The sequence below is a fragment of the Brachyhypopomus gauderio genome, chromosome 15, assembly GCF_052324685.1.
Source record: "Brachyhypopomus gauderio isolate BG-103 chromosome 15, BGAUD_0.2, whole genome shotgun sequence".
Taxonomy (NCBI): Eukaryota; Metazoa; Chordata; class Actinopteri; order Gymnotiformes; family Hypopomidae; genus Brachyhypopomus; species Brachyhypopomus gauderio.
The window spans coordinates 8,142,063-8,160,525 of NC_135225.1; the positions used below are offsets into that span (position 1 = coordinate 8,142,063).

General features: G+C 45.3%; 2 protein-coding genes and 1 pseudogene across 2 annotated transcripts in view; 1 reads left to right on the plus strand and 2 right to left on the minus strand.

Moving 5' to 3' along the window:
- kat6b (K(lysine) acetyltransferase 6B) overlaps nt 1–9,080 on the plus strand; it is a 28,562-nt gene extending 19,482 nt beyond the window's left edge. Inside the window, exons 11-17 of the mRNA XM_076975577.1 lie at nt 479–640; nt 924–1,017; nt 1,828–2,059; nt 2,499–2,658; nt 3,680–3,913; nt 4,705–4,987; nt 5,112–9,080. Of these exons, the coding sequence (XP_076831692.1) occupies nt 479–640; nt 924–1,017; nt 1,828–2,059; nt 2,499–2,658; nt 3,680–3,913; nt 4,705–4,987; nt 5,112–7,744 (3,798 nt within the window). The 3' untranslated portion in view covers nt 7,745–9,080. The remainder of the gene's footprint in view (nt 1–478; nt 641–923; nt 1,018–1,827; nt 2,060–2,498; nt 2,659–3,679; nt 3,914–4,704; nt 4,988–5,111) is intronic.
- Nucleotides 1,660–17,858, minus strand: dusp13a (dual specificity phosphatase 13a). The gene is made up of 6 exons (XM_076975578.1): nt 17,671–17,858; nt 17,064–17,192; nt 16,474–16,691; nt 15,901–16,201; nt 1,841–1,937; nt 1,660–1,696 (listed from the first exon to the last, which is right to left on the minus strand). Exons 2-4 carry the CDS (start codon nt 17,189–17,191, stop codon nt 15,966–15,968), a joined length of 582 nt encoding a protein of 193 aa, XP_076831693.1. The 5' UTR covers nt 17,192; nt 17,671–17,858; the 3' UTR covers nt 1,660–1,696; nt 1,841–1,937; nt 15,901–15,965.
- Nucleotides 9,024–10,273, minus strand: LOC143477081 (dual specificity phosphatase 29-like; annotated as a pseudogene).
- Nucleotides 17,859–18,463: the final 605 nt, after the last annotated feature.

An 18,463-nucleotide genomic window follows, 5' to 3' on the forward strand; every position in this document is an offset into this window, starting at 1 on the left:
ATCAACCAGGCACCATTTTGAATACATGGAAAGCTCTTTGAAATTGGATAGAAATGCAGAGATCTTTTGCAGGATTGAAAATCATCTTAAATTAGGACTGTTAATTTAATGTGACACTGTTTGCTGTCCTGTTTTTCTGATATTTAGAATTGAAAAATCTCTGCGGTTTGCATTGCAGGCAAAGGCCATTGTTTTTGAATTTTTGTAAATATCACTTGGCACATACCTCTTAAGACCATTAGATAGAAAAGACACAAAAAGAATGGAAAAGGCTGTACAAATGTGCTGAACAAGAATAACCGCCAATTGTAATACATGCCACTTATTAATTTCTACATCAGGCTTTTGTGAATCAGAAAATCTGATCCACTTCTAATTGTACAAAACTGATTTAAAATCTCTGTGCTCAGCATAACATATGTAATCTTTAGGAACTGCAGCCATGTTAAGCAATTATGTACTCTTCTGTCTTATTTAGGTTGATGGAAATGTAAGCAAAATTTTCTGCCAAAATCTTTGCTTGCTTGCAAAGCTTTTTCTTGACCACAAGACGCTGTACTATGACGTGGAGCCTTTTCTTTTCTACATTCTAACTCAAAATGATGAGAAAGGCTGCCATCTTGTAGGATACTTCTCAAAGGTACCAGATGCTTTTTTTTGTTGTTGAATGTGTTACTGAAGTAGAGAAATTGCAGTAATTACTGTTGAGACCATGTGTCATTATTTTGAAGTAGCCGTGAACCTGTATTTTTTTGCTATGTGCTGCCCACTATTCTACATCAACTTTTTACTGGAATCTGAGAGCTGCAGTGTGTTCTCTGCATGTTTTACTCGGTTCAGTCAAGGACAACAGCAGGTGCAGTGAATTGCCTGCGTTGGCAGTGCTCTGACATACTCTCTTCCTCTCTCTCTCTCCCTCTCAGGAAAAGCTTTGCCAGCAGAAGTACAATGTCTCCTGCATAATGATCATGCCCCAGTACCAAAGGCAAGGATTTGGGAGGTTCCTTATTGATTTCAGTAAGTTATTTATGAACTGTTTTTGAAGTCGTAGTAGCTTTATTTTATATGTAAGTCATCAAGCTCTTCATTGCTCCTAACTGCATACACAAACAACTGAATGGGCATGTGACCAAGTGTACAAATCTGTATGATTTGAAAGAATAATAAGAAAAAAACCTACATTAATGCATGGACGTTTATTTAGATTGAGTACTTTTCTGTAAGCGTTGTACAAAGGGACGGCGTCCCTACGTCCTGGCTGAAGTGTGAGTGCTCTGCGGGTGTGGCCCGAGCACTCGTCCCAGGTGGCCGCATTAATGAAGTTGATGGCGGTTAATAAAAGCGTGCCATGTGAGGGCTGCTCCCTGTGTCTAATCACGGCTAAAGCAGCCCTTTAATCAGGCCCATTTCTCTTTGTTTAGTAATCACAGCCTACTCCTTACACTCCCCCAGCTGATTGGGGGGGGGGGGGGGGGGGGGGGGGCGTGCTCGGTGAGCCAGCATTGTGTCCCGCTGTCGCCCCCCCTCCTCCTGCACTGCAACACCTCACAGCACGCAGGCGAGCGCCTATAGGACGCTGAGGAGTGGCTGCTGCAAACCGGCCTGATCTTTTTGTTGAGATGTGAGGCTTTTAAAACATCAGAATAGCAGAGCCTTTTGAAAACGAAATATAAAAATCCATCTGTGCCTCAGAGATCTACGGGGGGAAAAAAAAGATGTCTTGTTTGTGTAAACAAGACAAATAAAAGCTGCCACTCACAACCAATCTGACATCAGCCTTCACAAACCTTTTTTTTTTTTTTTCTCCCCCCACTTTTCCCTTTCCAGGTTACTTACTCACCAGGCAGGAGGGGCAGGCCGGCTCCCCGGAGAAGCCTCTATCAGATCTGGGTCGTCTGTCCTACTTGGCGTATTGGAAAAGTGTCATCCTAGAGTACCTGCACAACCACCCAGATAAAAGTGTCAGCATCAAGGGAATGAGCAAAGCCACGGGCATGTGTCCACACGACATCGCCACCACGCTCCAGCAGCTCAACATGATTGATGTGCAGCATGGCAGGTCGGCTGGGCTCCCGTGATGTCTGTCATACCCACAAACACTTCCTGACGGACCCTGTGGTCTGTAGATCAGGACTTTTTTTTGACGTGACTCCATACTAGATTTTAAACAGACTGCGCTAACCAGAGCTTGTGATTAGACATTAAAGGGCCCTGAATCATCCCTGAAATGATGTAAACATAAAGCTTCAAACCCATTATTCACACTTGAATCTCTTACAGGTTTGTTAATATAAACCTCCTGTTTAAATTGTAAGGGTTAAAGAGGGGTTAGAAATCGGTTGTCTAAAAGTTGACTGTTTTTGGAACATGGACACATGTTAAAATGATTATGTGTACAGGTGACCAGATGGTATGGAGTATTCAGCTACGGTACAGCAGCACGGTCAGTGAAGCGCTTGCTTGTTCATTGAAGCCTGTTCTTTTATTTGCTTGGATAGATTTGTTGTTATCCGAAAGCATCAGATGATCCAGAGGCACATGGCACGGCTGAGGGAGAAACCACGTCTTTATGAGGTCGACCCCGACTGCCTTATCTGGAATCCTATTGGATCAGTGTTCAGAAACCCCCTAGAGGGGCAGCAGGGAGCGGAGACAGAGGTAGGTTTCAGCCTCGCGGCCTCATCTTATTAGAAATGCTCTGTTAATGGGGCCTGGCTAGTTGGTGGCTTTTTGTGGATGTCAAAGGGGTCGTCGTACTGCGCATTTCCAGTCTGCTACTGGAAAACTAGATTTTTCCCAAATACAGTCATTGCTGGTTTGGACTTTTAGCGTGACCTTGCAATACCACTCAGATTTATCAGCATTGACCACAATGATAAAATACAGTCTTGCTCTGTGTGGTGTGGTGATTTATTTCTTTTATTTATTTTTAAGGGCTCCATGCTGTCTCAGAGTATAAGGTCACCCTGGTGTAACTTGCATTCCTCAGCTGGGAACATGGCTGTGGTCATACTTTGCTGGCATGTTTTGCCCCTATGATTTAAACCATATACAGTTGTCTGCTTTTGTGTCTTTATCGTGATCATTGCCACTGTGTGGGTTTTTTTAAACCATATTTGACAAATATTCCCTGATAGTCCGGTAATCTCACTTGAATCCCATTCATTTGAAGTTCAATTGAATAGGCAGAGAATGGCTGTGTTGTATGAAAATGTGGCTTGCTTCTTAAAACGGATCTTGTTGTGTAGTTGGATCATATTGCAGTTATGAATCTGCTGATCAGTGTGGGTCACTCACTCCTATACTGTTCTGCATCATTAGTTTCCAGATGGCGCTTGTGTAAAACTCGCTAAATTTATCTCTTCATTTGCCTGTGAGTTCAGGCAGAGTTCACAGATGTAGCCAAGAGCATTTTCTGAGTGCTAACTGAGCTTCCTGAGTGACCCAAATCAAATCTCTACATTATTAATACCCCTGAATGTCCCATGAAACGCAATCTTCCACGCTTGCTTAAAAATAAATGTTGCTTAGATCAACAGCTTATCAGCAGGCAGTGTGTGTTGCAGGAATGCTGGTAAATTAAAGTGGATGTCTTAGAAAGGTCATTTGTCTGTGGGGGCTGCAGTCAGCTCAAAGCGGCTAACGTAAGCCCCCTGCCCATGTTTCTTATGAACAATAGATGGAGGACCCTGGAGAATGCAGCGCATCAACCACTGACAAGAGAACAGCGGCGACCTTCAGCTCTCGAATGCCTCCTCTCACCAAGTGTAAGAACTACAGCAGGAGACACCCCGAGTCACTGTTCCCCGACACCGTTGAGAGAGACCTGGAAGTGAGTGAGGATAGCAGCAGTGATGATGATGATGATGATGCTTCAGTCCAGTCACAGTCTCTACCGGGGCTCAAACGAAAGGTAAGGATCGGGCTCACTGCTCAGCAATCTCTCTGAATGTCATTTTTGCATTATTGTATTTTTGGTGTAATATTCATAGTCTGAAATGTCTAGTTAAATGTATTTTTCTTTTTGTTTCCAAACAGTGTCGTCTGTCTTGGTGATTCAGCAATGTTATATTCTAGATCTATAAATGTATTAAGTGAATGACTTCTCATCAGAATGAAACATTTGTATTTATGTAATGCTGAAATATTTACATTAGGATTAGCAAACCCCAGGAGGTCTCTGGAGAGTCTGCAGACTGCACTATAGAGTATGCTGTGAGGAACCTGTGGTCTTTCTGGTTCTGGATGCCCTCATTTGGGGTTTCATGCCACCAGAGGCTTCCAAATGAACGGCCTGTGGCTTAGACGCTGTGGTCGGAATGATGGAGCTTTGCATTTAGATCATGAGGCAGCCCATTCAGAATGTGGTTACGTTTCCCTATGTTTAGCATCATCCTTAATTGCATCTGTCTCATCCAAAAATGTCCTTTTTGGTTTAGAGGTCACTAGGGACAATTTCATCAAAATGAAATCTCCCCTCTTGCCATGACGACTGTTAAGTCTAACAAACTTTGTCATCTCCCGTCACGTATTACAGGCCCTTTGGTGACCCAAAGTCACCGTCTATCATAAGATCTGATGGGTTTTAGAACGGTTACTGTTTTACCCCGAGTGTTTGTGTAATCTGCCCAAATGCTTACAAATGCCATTCTCTTTGAGTAAACATGTGAAGGACTCTGACGGTGAACATCTTGCCTTCCCCAGAGAGGAGGTGCTCTGCAGAAGAAAAGAGGTCGCAGGAGAGTGCGCATCAACAGCAGCGTCACCACAGAAACCATCTCGGAGAGGACGGAGGTGCTGGACGAGCCGTTTGACAACTCTGATGTGGAGAGCCCCGCGCCACATCTAGAGCGATCCATCAGACGGGACGACAGTGACGAGGAGGAGAGGAGGAGGAGGAGAGTAGTTGTGCGCAGGCCAGGCAGGCCGAGAAAGAGGGAGAGACAAGAAGACAATCACTCAAATCAGCATGGAGAGAAAGTAGAAGGTAACGTTCGCTGTTTGTGTGTGATTAAAATGTTTCGCTCGAAATTTTGTGCTTTTCTGAACCTGACGTCTCGTTGACCGTCGGCGATGTGCAATGACACTTTTTCCGATGTCCTCTGTGAAAGGTATTACGGATGCGGTGAAAAAGGACAATCCTCGACCGGTGAAGCGGAAGAAAGGATGGCCCAAAGGGGTGAAGCGCGGGCCACCCAAATGGAGGCTAAAGAGGGAGCGGAAGATGGGCTTCAAACTGAACCTGTACACGCCTCCGGAGACGCCCATGGTCAGCGTGGAGCAGGAGGCGGCGGAGGAGAACCTGGACAGCCCCGCGTCTGCTCCTGAAGACGGCGAGCCCTGCAGGGAGCCCGCGGCTGTGGCGCCGGAGCTGCACGCTTCAGTCTCGGAGACGCCGAGCCCTGAAGCGCAGGAAGAGGACGGCGAGGACGACGAGCCCCTCGATAAGTCTCCCTCTCTGGATGTTTCTCCCCGTGGCCCCGAGAGCCAGGAGACCGCGCCGGGGCCCATGAGCTACGTCGAGCAGTCGGCCGAGGACGCCGAGGAGGGAACGGAGCGGGAGGAGACGCACGATTGCAGGCTCCCTCGTGGGCCGGAGGAGCGTGATGATGAGGAAGAGGATGACGAAGAGCCAGAACCTGCACACGTGGATGATCATGATGCAGACGATGAAGATGATGGTCATGTGGATTCCAGTGAGCTAAGGAAGGAGGATCCGATGCCAGGACCTGAGAAGGAGCCTTTGGATGATACTGATACCACTCCAAGCCTGTGTGCGGAGGAGAAGGAGCAGCACCTTCCTCCACAGTGTCCGGGAGAGCTGGTCCCAGACGGCGGCCTCATCAACATGGACATGCAGGGCGACACCGTAGACTCGGACCATCATCCTGACTCCGAGTCGGAAGAGGAGGAGGACGAGAGCGTTCAGAACGTCCACCAGAAAGACCCCGGTCCTCTGACCCCGGCAATAAAGGAGGACCACGGAATCTGTCCGGAGATAGACATGGAAACGGCTCAGGCCGTCCAGTCCCTCACGCAGGAGGCTGAACAAGAGAGGCACTTCCAGGACTGCGTGGAGACCCAGGAGGCCTGTCGCAGCCTGCAGAGATACGTACACGTGGACCAGAGCCCTCAAATGACCCCCGTCGACGACTGCCAGCAGTCGGATCACAGCAGCCCGCTGTCCTCGGTCCACTCCCACCCCAGCCAATCCGTGCGGTCCGTTAGCAGCCCGGCCGTGTCCATTCTAGAGAGCAGCTACACCCAGATCAGCCCGGAACAAGGCGCCATATCTGTCCACTCGCTCCATAACATGGAGACCAGCCCGATGATGGACGTGCCCTCCGTGTCGGACCACTCCCAACAGGTGGTGGACAGCGGCTTCAGCGATCTGGGCAGCATCGAGAGCACCACGGAGAACTACGAGAACCCCAGCAGCTACGACTCCACGCTGGGCGGCAGCATTTGTGGCACGGGGGCCAGCGCCGGCGCCTCCTCCCAGAGCAGCTGTTCCTATGGCAACCTCTCCTCCGGTGGCAGCCACGGACAGAGCAGCTGTGCGGTGTCCCAGCAGATGGCCGGCCCCGTGGTGAACAATAGTGGCGCCTGCAGCATGCTCCAGCAGAACAGCATGAGCTCTCCGCAGGGCTGCGGTGTCAAATCCCCACAAGGCTGTGTACCAGAGAGGCAGCCCGGCCACGGCCACGCCCACGCCCACACGCACGGCCACGCCCACGGGCACCACCACGGCCACCACCATCACCACCCACACCCGCACCATCAGCACCAGCACCACCAGCAGCCTCTGTCCCACTGCGCCATGCCCGCCAGCTTCCCTCCGCCGATGCAGCTGGCCGACATCCCCGAGTCCAACAATCCGTCCGCCAACCTAGGGCTGTACGAGCGCATGGGCCAGGGCGAGTACGTAGGCGGGCACTACGGACAGCCCTCGGCCACGTTCAGCCTGGCCAAACTCCAGCAGCTGACCAACACCCTCATGGACCACTCGCTGCCCTTCGGCCACTCTGCCTCGCACCCCATCACGTCCTACGCCAACAACGGCGGCTCCGTGTCCTCGCAGCTCGGCCCCCACAACCCCGCGCTTGTGTCCCTGTCTCAGCCGCCGTCGCACGCCGTCGCCGGGGGAGGGCCCCAGACGCAGGCCACCATGACCCCGCCTCCCAACATGACCCCTCCCCCCATGATGCTGCAGCGCAACATGGCCACGCCCAACATGAACTTGCCGCCTTCCCAAAGACTGCCGACGCAAATGGCCCCCAAGAACCATCACCATCATCCCGTGTCGATACGCTCCAAATCGGCCCCGCTGCCCCCGCACCACCAACAGCAGATGTACGGCAGGGGACCCCAGACCGTAGCCATGCAGGCGCCCAGCAGGACGCTAGCCATGGCGCCCCGCATGAACATGGGCGTGAACCTCATGCCAGCCCCGGCGTACAACTCCATGAACGTGAATGTGAACATGGCACCGCTTAACCCAATGAATACGTACAGGGTCACGCAGCCCATCATGAATGGAGGCTACCATGGCAACCCCACCTATATGAATCAGTCTCCGCAGTACTCTATGCAGATGGGCATGATGGGTACCCAGCCGTACCCGCAACAGCCCATGCAGGCTCCTCCCCATGGCAATATGATGTACAGTCCAGCAGGCCACCATGGTTATGTGAACACTGGCATGTCTAAACAACCCTTAAATGGGCCTTATATGAGACGATAATCGCTCGTGACCTCTGAACTCGAAAGGATCATGAAATGAGTCCGCTTGATGACTTGAGTTCTTGTGTTAATTTTTGTTCTTAATGTTCCCTTTTATGGATTATTATGAAAAAACCAGCACTTGGTAAGAATGCAAAAAAAGTTGTGTTTAATGGCTAATCTTTAGCTTTTTCCCTATTTATGGGAAGCCTTACATCAATTTAATGTAACATTTAAATGCATATCCCGTCAGACTGCATCGCAGTTTCATTGGGGTTACATTTTTTTTTTTTTGTTCATTTTTGTTTTGTTTTTGGACTTGCATTATGGAACCTTTAAATGTGCCTGCATTGTATGCCTTTTCAATGTACCTGTTTAGCAATCGCAAGGTTATGTTTCTAAGTCTGTACTCATGCCTTCATATTTAAATTATTGTAAATCTGCTTTTATATTTTTTTAAGTGTAAGGTGAAACTTAGCATGCTATAACGTCTTTGTTAGTGACAGTGCATCAAAGTAGTACTGTACAGTGTTGTGCTTAAAAGCAAGCAATTTTATATTAAATGTATGGCCTTGGTTAGGTTTCCCTCTTATGGAAGGAAAAATTAAACTATATTTTTGTTGATTCTAATACTGTAAAGATTTTAAACATTGTCATGTTTTTGGGTGTTCAGCTTCGAAGGTTCTATTGCTAATTGTGTATAATTTGTTACTTTTTAACAAGTTTCTTTACCTGAGGCAGCTTTCTGTTTTTATACAAACTAAAGCAATTTCATTCAAAATAGCAAAGTAAATGTCAGTATTTGTACATGTAGAATTCTAAATAAAGCAGAGGGAATACAAAAACATTTCATAAGGCAGAGTTCAGAAATTGTCAATTTACTCCAAAGTTGGTCTTTTATGAAATGCCTTTAAACGTACATTTTCATTCCATCTGTAGATTTTTTTATCTTTATAAAACATCCAATTTATATTTTACTGAAATGTAGAACGGTAGCCTTGTTAATAGACAAAACAGATGGCATGTATAAAGGTAAATTGTATCGGTGTCTGTTTGTATAGCTTATTTTGTAGCCTTTGTACCTGTACAGAATGGCAGTTTGACGTAAGAGGGATATCCTGACTGTACTAATTAATGGAGCAACAGTCCTGTATTTATGAGTTATCTTTTTAGTCGGTCACTTAAATGCTGTACATTTTGGCATAAAATAAATTATGATGAGCCACTGACGGACTTAAACTTGGGTCTGGACTATCTGTGTAATGCAGTAAGCCGCTAATCCACCAGCTTTTTACAGGTGCACTGCAAGATCTGTTCATCTTGCACTTTTCATCCAATTCGGTATGTGTTCTGAATGTATGTAGTTTAAAACTTTCAGCTCTGAGGTTTGGAAACTGTCTAAAGACGCCTCCACCCCCTTACAGACTGCGTTGCATGTAGTGTTTCCAAATGCATGAATCCCTTAATGACTCAAGTCTCTGGCTGTGGGGTTCACCTTCTTGTAGCTGAACATCTAGCTCTTGGAGCTGCTTTAGAAATCACCTGTTGGGTAGAATGCAGTGTTCATTGGCCTCAACAGCATATCTTTAAAAGATCATCAAAATAAGCCAAGAATAAAGTAGCTGATGGACCTCTTCCCATGATGCAGTGCACAAGCAATTTAACTGAAGCAAGAAATGATCCAAGCGTGAGAGTCCGATATTTTGTTATCAGTAACACAGGTGTGCAAGTTGTATTCAGTTAGTTTGAAATGGTGCATTAAATTACTGTGCCAGGACAAAAACTGATAGACTGTTAAGATATAAAGGTGAACTGATGAAGAAAACCAAAACTGGCAGTATAGGGAGTATGGATTTTAAAAGAAAAAGCACACTGCTTACTGATTTTAAAACTTTCCATTTGCATTTTACCATGTGTGTGTGTATGTGTGTGAGAGAGATGCTTATCTAAAGATATTCATGCGCCGTCTTGTCTCTTTACTCAGTCTCTGGGATGCTGAGTGCATGGTCAATAAATTGAGCCACTGGGTAGAAAAACTCAGAGGTTGAAAGTTGGAATGTCTTCTGCCTCCACTCCATAATAATCAATGTTCATTCTTTGCTAGTAGTTTGGACCTGTGGCAACATTATTCTATTTTCTCTCAGCTGTGTTGAGGATGTGTGTTATTGCCTTTTCTTCCTTCCTGGGAATGAACATCAATTATTGAAATTGGATATATGCACTGTGGTTTATATACACAGTCACTAAGCAAATTAAGCATCTGATTAACTGTGGACCCCCTCCCCCGCTCCTTTAAGATCCACCTCAAGTATTCCAAATTCCATTAAGGGAAAAGCTAAAATGTGCAGTGTTTTTTTTTTCTCTCTCCTTGCTTACTCATCGCCAATGTGGGGGGGGGGGGCAGACTTCATTGATGTGGGTGTATGCTGCCCCTGTGTCTTTCCAGAAGAGTTTCTCCAGCTGATGAACCCCAGGCATGATGTACTCACTGTCTGGATCACACTTTGCAAGTATTCTTTGATTTGCTCTGCTTTGAAGCATTCAATTTCATCTCCCTTTTCAACTCGGGGTCCATCAACCCGAGATTAAAACCTTCCCCCCTGTTAGGAGAGAAATTTAAGGGAAGGATTCTTAATGTTTAAATGTAACTCATTTTATAAAAATTAAAATCGTCACCTTTTAATGGATTGAGTTTGAGTTCAAATTCCTTCAAGCACATTCAAACTGCTGTGATAGACATATATTATTCAAACCTGGTACTATAATAGACTATTTCCATGATCAAATTAAATTAATATTTTGGTGCCTGATTACACTTCAACTGTTTTCTGAACTGATTACCACTAATTAGCAGCACACCGAGTTCAGGCACTTTATTTGGATTCTCCCCTGTAGATAGACTACAGATGTTCAGATAAACATGATCAGTTCTCTAAATACATTATTGCTGGTTCTAGTCAAGCAAATTAGTATACTGAACACAAGATCTGATGTTAAGATTTCATCCACTCAGCATGGGCAGGACATCTTGGAGGGAGGCCAATCAGCTCTGCAACCAAAGTGCTTCTAAAGTTCTAGGAGGAGGAACCAGTTTGTATTGGAACAAGCTGATGTTTAAATCAGAACATGCATTCCATGGGGTTCTAATGTTCCAAGAGTCCAAGTTATGGAAGATGGATATTGTTTAATAAACAAAATCCACCTTCAGTCTAGATAATGAAGGACCTCTGTCCAAAACATCCCATTTATCTGGAAATCCTTGTGTACTTGAATTGTCTGTTTGTATCTATGTCTTGCTCTCTTCATACACACACACAGGCTTACCTTCAGAAGTAACTACTGCACTGTGTGCTTGAAGGAAACGCTCCATGTGTGGTCAGCTTATAACAGGCACCAGATCTCATGTGATATTTTTAGACTATTAATGTGTGAGTCTTGACCTTAGCACTGAGCAGCAGTGGCTAATATGAGGGAGAGAGACACGTATGACCCAAAGCTCTAAACACACAGTGTGCCAGGCAGGCACCAAAGGAGACATGTCCCCTGCAGCTGGCCACCCAAGCATGTCATTCTCCTGGTCATAATATCAGGCCAGTGTGCAATGTCAAACACTTGTGTGGGTGCGTGTCTGTGTGTGTGTAAGTACACGGCTCAAAAAAAAAAAAAAAAGGGAACACTTAAACAACACAATGTAACTCCAAGTCAACCACACTTCTGTGAAACCAACCTGTTCAGTTAGGAAGCAACACTTATTGTGAATCAATTTCACCTTATGCAAATGAAACAGACAACAGTTAGAAATGAGAGGCAATTAGGAAGACACCCCCTATAAAGGAGTGGATATGCAGGTGGTGACCACAGACCTTTTCTCTGTTCTCATCCTTTCTGGTTGATGTTTTGGTCTCTTTAGCATTTTGTCAGTTCTCTCACCATAGGGGTAGCATGATGCGGTGTCTACAACCCACAGAAGATGCTCAGGTAGTGCAGCTCATCCAGGATGGCACATCAATGCGAGCGGTGGGAAAGCTTTGCTGTGTCTGTCAGTAGTGTCCAGAACATGGAGGAACAGGAGGAGCAGTGCCGGAGCCCTGCAAAATGACCTCCAGCAGGACACTATTATCCATGTTTCTGCTCAAACCGTCAAAGCAGACTCCATGAGGATGGTATGAGGGCCCAGCGTCCACAAGTGGGGCTTGTGCTTACAGCCCAACACCGTGCAGGGCGATTGGCATTTGCCAGAGAACACCAAGATTGACAGATTCATCATTGGCACATGACACACCGTGGAGAACGTTCTGCTGCCTGCAACATCATCCAGCATGACCGCTTTGGCAGTAATGGTGTGGAGAGGCATTTCTTTGGAGGGCAGCACAGACCTCCATGTGCTAGCCAGAGGTACCATGACTGCCATTAGGTACCAGGATGAGATCCTCAGACCCATTGTGAGACCAGATGCTGGTGCAGTGGGCCCAGAGTTCCTTCTAATACATGACAATGCTAGGCCTCATGTGGCTGAAGCGTGTCAGCAGTTCCGGCATGATGAAGACATTGATGCTATGGACTGACCTGCCCGTTCCCCAGACCTGAATCCAATCGAACACATCTGGGACATCATCCAACAATGCCACGTTGCACCACAGACTGTTCAGGAGTTGACTGACACCTTAATCCATGTCTGGGAGGAGATTCCTCAGGAGAATATCCGTCACCTCATCAGGAGCATGTCCATGTCTAGGGAGGTCATACAGGCACATGAAGGCCAAACACACTACTGAGCCTCATTTTATCTTCTTTATCTTATCGTCTTGAGGAATTTCCACTGAAGTTGAATCAGCCTGTCGTTTGATTTTCCACTTTGATTTTGAATATGATTCCAAATACAGACCTCCATGGGATATTGATTTACATTTATCATTTTTGTTATTTTGTTCTCAAAGCATTATATTATGTAATAAATAAAGATATTCAACTGGAATATTTTATTCATTGAGATCTAGGGTGTTATTTTAATGTCCCCTTTATTTTTTGAGCAGTGTATATATCTGCCTAAGAAGGGAACACTAAGACTATATATATATATATATATATATATGAGTCAGTGTTCCCTTCTTAGGCAGATGTAATTGAGGTAAATGTTCTGTCTGGTGACCAGATCTCATATGCTATTTTTAGACTATTAATGTGTGTAGTATAAGTGGAATAAACGCCCAAAAAAGACTTTTTATAGCATGGTGGCAGTAGGATGTCAGAAGGTCAAAATGAAATAAAAGTGCAGACTCCTCAGTTTGAAGGTGTTGGTGATGCAGTAGATAATGGAGATCTATAATTAGAACATGCTGAGACTGCAGACTTGCATTACTGACATACATTAAGTGTATAAAACATTAAGTATGTCTGTTATATAGACTGTCCTAGCACATACAGCACAGTTTCTGCCTTGTACAACCCACCTTTCAGGAGCACAATGGAAGTTTTTCGACTAAGTATCGCACATCTTGTACTCTGTTCCATTGGTCTTTTTTATGAAAGAAAGAAAACTTTCTGACCACAGTGCAGGAGACAGCTGGAGGTTTTTTGCATGCTTGTAAATAAAATAAATAGGGTCAACATATGTGGAAACATTAGCATTTTGGCCTCATGACAAGTCATGTTTTTTGGATATGGCAAATCTGCTAAAAGGCCAGAGAGTACGTCTCCTGGCCCATAGGAGAAGCCAGTCTGGGCTCAATTCCACCAGCCAATTACTCCCTCCTCACGCTGCCTGCTGGGAGCCCCCCCCCCCCATTGGCAGCTGTCTTTCCTGGGGCCCAGTGACTAAAAAGAGTCCAATTTGACAAAAATAGGAAATCTCGGCAGAGCAGGGCTTGTAATTTAATCCAAAAGGTGTTTCTTTTCTGAGCTGACTTTAACAGAGTCTCTGTAATACGAGCTTGGCTGCTGCAAATGGGATGGTAATTGCTTTTCACTTCCCAGATATGTGAAAAAGACACATGAATCTTCTCTGCAGAGAGAGTTTTCAGAGCCATCGGTGGTGCGTGCTTTCCCCCTCACATCCTCAGTCAGTGCCATCACTCACCTTGACAGGGAAGTCATTAAACCGGTCATGTTGGATTCCTTTTATTGTTTTGTCAGGTTCACTTATTCCTTCAACCTTGAAATCTCTCTTCCTCGCCGACTAATGTAGTTGCGTTGCTTCAGATATGAGATCAGGTCTTAATTTTTATAAACCTAAAATCAAACCAACATGCACAAATGGTGTTTGCCACCCACATGTCTATCATACGTATTTGCAACTTTAAATGAATTGTTTCCTATGTCAGCATTGTAGAAAAATGGGGGAAAAGTGCATGCTATGAGAAGGAAAGATGTTATTCATACACTGCTACTGAGATAACACACTCAAGGAGAAGGTATTTATAACCCTCATGAATGAATATTGTGGCCACACTAATCCCCACAGTGGACGTCATTTTTCAGATCGTTTTCACACAACTTGTGAATTGGGGTCATATGTTTTCTACAAACTTCAAAACTCATTTTCCATGTATAATCAGGTGTTTGCTGTTTTGTAATAATTCCTTTCTCTTTGAAGTTTAAAGGTGTGGCAGGAAGGTTGGGCAGAAATCTTTTGTTTCAGGCAGTGATGATGGCTCTCAGTGAGGGTGAGACGTGGCGTGAGAATGATGACAACAAGCAGGCTCATTGTGGATAGGAGACAGCTGCTTGGTGGAGCAGAAATATGTAAAGCATCTCAGTTTATCAAAATACCTTATCGGTCATTGGCGTGGTCTTACTCAGCTGTCTCCTCACTATCTCCTCTCACTAGTTTTGAAAATCTGAAGCAGTCAGATATGCCAGCCTTTCGTACGGCATCAGTGCAGGCAGAAGAAGAGCTGAGATCCTTTGAAGGAACTGAAGCCTCCGTGTGTAGCGAACCACCTCCCTGCCTGAGGAGACAGTGGTGGGGTGTGGCCCATCAACTGAACTAATGATATGCACAATCTTTAGTTCACAGCTTGTACCATCATCACAAATTATGCAGCTAAATTATGTAAAATCATATGTCTTCCAAAAACAATATTGAGAAGAACCCTCTTAAATTAAGTGAAGCTATATATTTATAAACGTCTCTATATATCTGGCCATCCACACTAGGTCCTTACAGTTCCTATAGTGCATCTGAGCCATGTATGCCTCTGCCTTGTTTTCTTGGACAGTGCTGATATTTGGTGTGTGCCTGTTTTGCTCAGGGATGGATGAACACCAAGACACTGTGTGATAGGTCATTACTCATTCATCCCCTACATTCTGGCCGTGCAAAACCTGACTGACGGATCTGGAGGGCAGGTGGTTTGTCCACAGCAGACGCTGCAGGTCAGATACAGATGGTGTCTCGTACCGCGTCTGGCGTGAGAGGCTTTAGGATGTGTCTGCAGGAGCTACTCCGTGGAGAGGGCAATCTTACCCTTTAAAAAATGCAGCGCTGTAGACTTAATTTCCTAGTTAGAGGAATGTGAGTGTGGTGTGGGGGCACGCTAGTGGCTTCACTGTTATTGTCCACGCAAATCAATTAAGCACATCAGTCTTGCCATTCAGCCAGCATGGCCATGATGCCTACGCACATAAACATGACACTGCATGTTTCCTGTTAATGTTCTGATATTTATTTATATTAACATGCAACGGATCTATTCGTTCCACATTTTCTATGTATTCATGCAGAAAAAAAACATTTATTTTTTATATAAATAGCCTGATGCTTTATAGGAGAAACAGTAGATTATATCACAAATGATTTGTGGAAAAGATGCAGACATTATTAAAGCATATGATAACCATTCAAGGAGGCTGTGCAGGGGATCAGGCCTTTAAGACATCCAGCCATGTGGGCCTCTCTGGCCCCATGTTCACATAATGAAGAGCATGCTACAACCATCTCATGTCACAAGAGTAAAAAAAAAAAAAAAAAAAACCCATTTAAACACATGCTCAGAGACTCCTTCTGGAAGAAGTTCAAAGCACATGCCATCTGGAAGGAACTTAAAAAACCTGCCATTTATTTTGCAACCCTTCTGCCCTTTGGAAGTTAATAACTGTTTATGAGCAAGCGATTCAATTGCCCCTCCAATATCCAGTTCGCTACTGTCATGAAAGGCATATTGGTAAATGAAATCTTACCTGATAGGTCTGGGAGCAGAGGGGTAACACCAGAGGTCTGTAATTTTGAAGCAGGCTTTGTCACATCATGAATTTCTATTTACAGGACCGTAAGCTTCTAGCTTCCTCTTCCTCTCACGGACAAGGCTCATGTCGAGATGACGGAGCTGATTGAGGAAGCCGGGGTTTGGGCAGATGTCTCTGTGCTGCCGGACCAGGCGTGCAGCCTCCATTAAGGTCAGCTCCTCGCAGATCATGAGAAAAGCCAAGACGAGTGTGGCAGAGCGGCTGACTCCCATCAAGCAATGGACAAAGACCTTCCCTGAAATGGAAGAGAGGCATTGGTCCATGGTGAGGCAGAGGTGTCTCTTAAAAGATGTAACAAAGATGGCACTTGCCGGATTTGACACCTGCCTAGGAAATGTGTTGATTTTAAACATGCTCGATTTGATGAAAAACAAATGTTGTGTAGATGAGTACACTGACTAGATGACTATAATAAGTAAAAACTCGGTGATTCTATATTGTAGGACAGTCATTTGCTGCAATTCTCATGCAGATTGCGGTTTCTGTGCCGTCTGCCGTGGAACCTGCCTTTACTGGACAACGCAGCCCGTATAAACCTTGCTGCCCGGTAGAAGAATACACTTATGATGAAGTCGGTGGAATCGTCTGCCTCCACCCCATAGTAATTTATAGCCATGTCTCTGTAGAAGCGAGGCCCAGTGTTCACATGAGGGGGGCCACTGGCAGCATTCACAATGTGGGTGATGCCCATACTGTGCAGCAGAGCCTTGTCACGGGCTGCAGCCCTGCAGATAAATACAAAGGTGTTTCCAGAGCAATGTCTGTTTTTTTTCAAAGAGGGTTTTGCACTCACATGGCAACAGTGGTCAAGAATTACACTAATTCCATACTACCAGAAACAATTCCCGCACCATGTAATGGTGGCAAATGTGCAGAATCCCATGGTTTTGCCGCCATGCTTTAGGGCTCACCTTTTTTTCAGTGATTTTTAGTATGAGTGTGCTGGGAGTTGGTCTGGTAGTGTGTACAAACCTGTCAGTAAAGCAGCTGACTCCTAGCCTTACAGGACACTGCACACCTGTATATTCATCTGGGTTCTCAACCTGCTACTTTGTGTAATTGCCTCATGAATAGCCGGCCTGCTGCCTGGTACATACTCGTTGCCAATAAACACACTGGGCCACACTTGGTTGACATGTCCGGTGGGGCGTCTGTCAGCCAACAGGAAGTCCTGCAGTTCTGCGACGGATGGTGTTTCATAGGCACTCAGCTCCTTAAGGGACATCCTGGTATATAATGCAAACATCTGTATATGCATTTTGCCTTTACATCACGAGTCTTGTTGATGTTAATCAATAGACAGATGCGTTGCTATAAAGGAAAGTTTTTACGCTGGTGATTATAAAATGACATCATGCGTTATTGTGTCTGTAACGTCTGTTCTCTCTGTCTTCATTTCAGTGGACCCATCAGACCCGTTAAGCCCAACCGAGGCTGAAGCTTGGGAAACTTGCCCGTTGCTAAGGGGCTGAAAGTGGCAACACAGCTCACAACAGCATTAAAATGAAGAGAAAGCTTCTCCCGGAAGCGTACCCCACTCAGCGTTTGCTGACTCTCAACTCCAGTATTCATTTTGGGCTGTGTTTACAGCTTGCAGGTGGAGAGGAAAATGTTAAGTGGAATGCCAGCTACAAACATTTCACACAGGCTAGTCTCCAGAAATGTTCTCTGGAGCTCAAAAAGTCTCTGCCCCTGTGAACTTACGTTTTTCAGCCACTTCTCCTCTCTCTCAGATCATCTGCTCTGCTCTCCTTGGTCAGGGACGCTGTCGACATGCCAGTCCACAGATATGTCTCTGGAGGCTGTTTCCTTTTTTAAATGGTGTATAATTATAAACCTCTCTGGCTAGAAAAGGCCCTTCCAGGTCTTAGTGGGCAGCCTGGTTTGCTTTTAGAAACGTTGTAAGCTCTCTCTCTCTCTCCCTCTCCACCCCCCCTCCCTTCTGATAGTACTTACTGGTGTTAACGTTACATGTGTGCAAATCCCAGCACGAGTATTCCTCTGATCTTGAATGTGTGCACAATATATACAGTAAACCTGCCCTACTACCACAATGTCTGTATCAATCATGTCTGTTCTTTCTTGTGCTGAATAAGGTTATGCTCGTCTGTAAGTGCTTTAAACATTTTGGTGCCTTTTACGGCTTTATTTTTGGCTTGTAATAGGGGCAGTGTAAACTCATAAAGCCAACACAGGGTAAATATCTCTCACTTCCAGCTGTGCCCCTTACCTGCTGAAGTATGCTAAGAAAAAGTCCTATGCTAAGCACCACCTGTCTGCCAGTGAAATGTGCTTTAAGGCCTATAGTAATTACTACTTTATGAAGTCTGTAAAAGAGAATTAACAGCACTGGGTGTGAAAGCCACACAAATTTGTTTCTATTCAGGATCTGCTTTAATTGAAAGGCGATACATGAAACAATTCAGTCCACTGTGTAATCATATGTACTGTAGTTGCTGCTAATTTGTTGTTATTAGAGTCTTTGTCTTGTATATCG

Coding starts and splice junctions, on each gene's coding strand:
- dusp13a (XM_076975578.1), bottom strand. CDS start 17,191: ATGTCCCTTAAGGAGCTGAGTGCCTATGAAACACCATCCGTCGCAGAA. Junction 16,692..17,063: donor AGTGTGTTTATTGGCAACGA/GTATGTACCAGG, acceptor ATTTATCTGCAG/GGCTGCAGCCCGTGACAAGG. Junction 16,202..16,473: donor GGCTGCGTTGTCCAGTAAAG/GCAGGTTCCACG, acceptor CTTCCATTTCAG/GGAAGGTCTTTGTCCATTGC.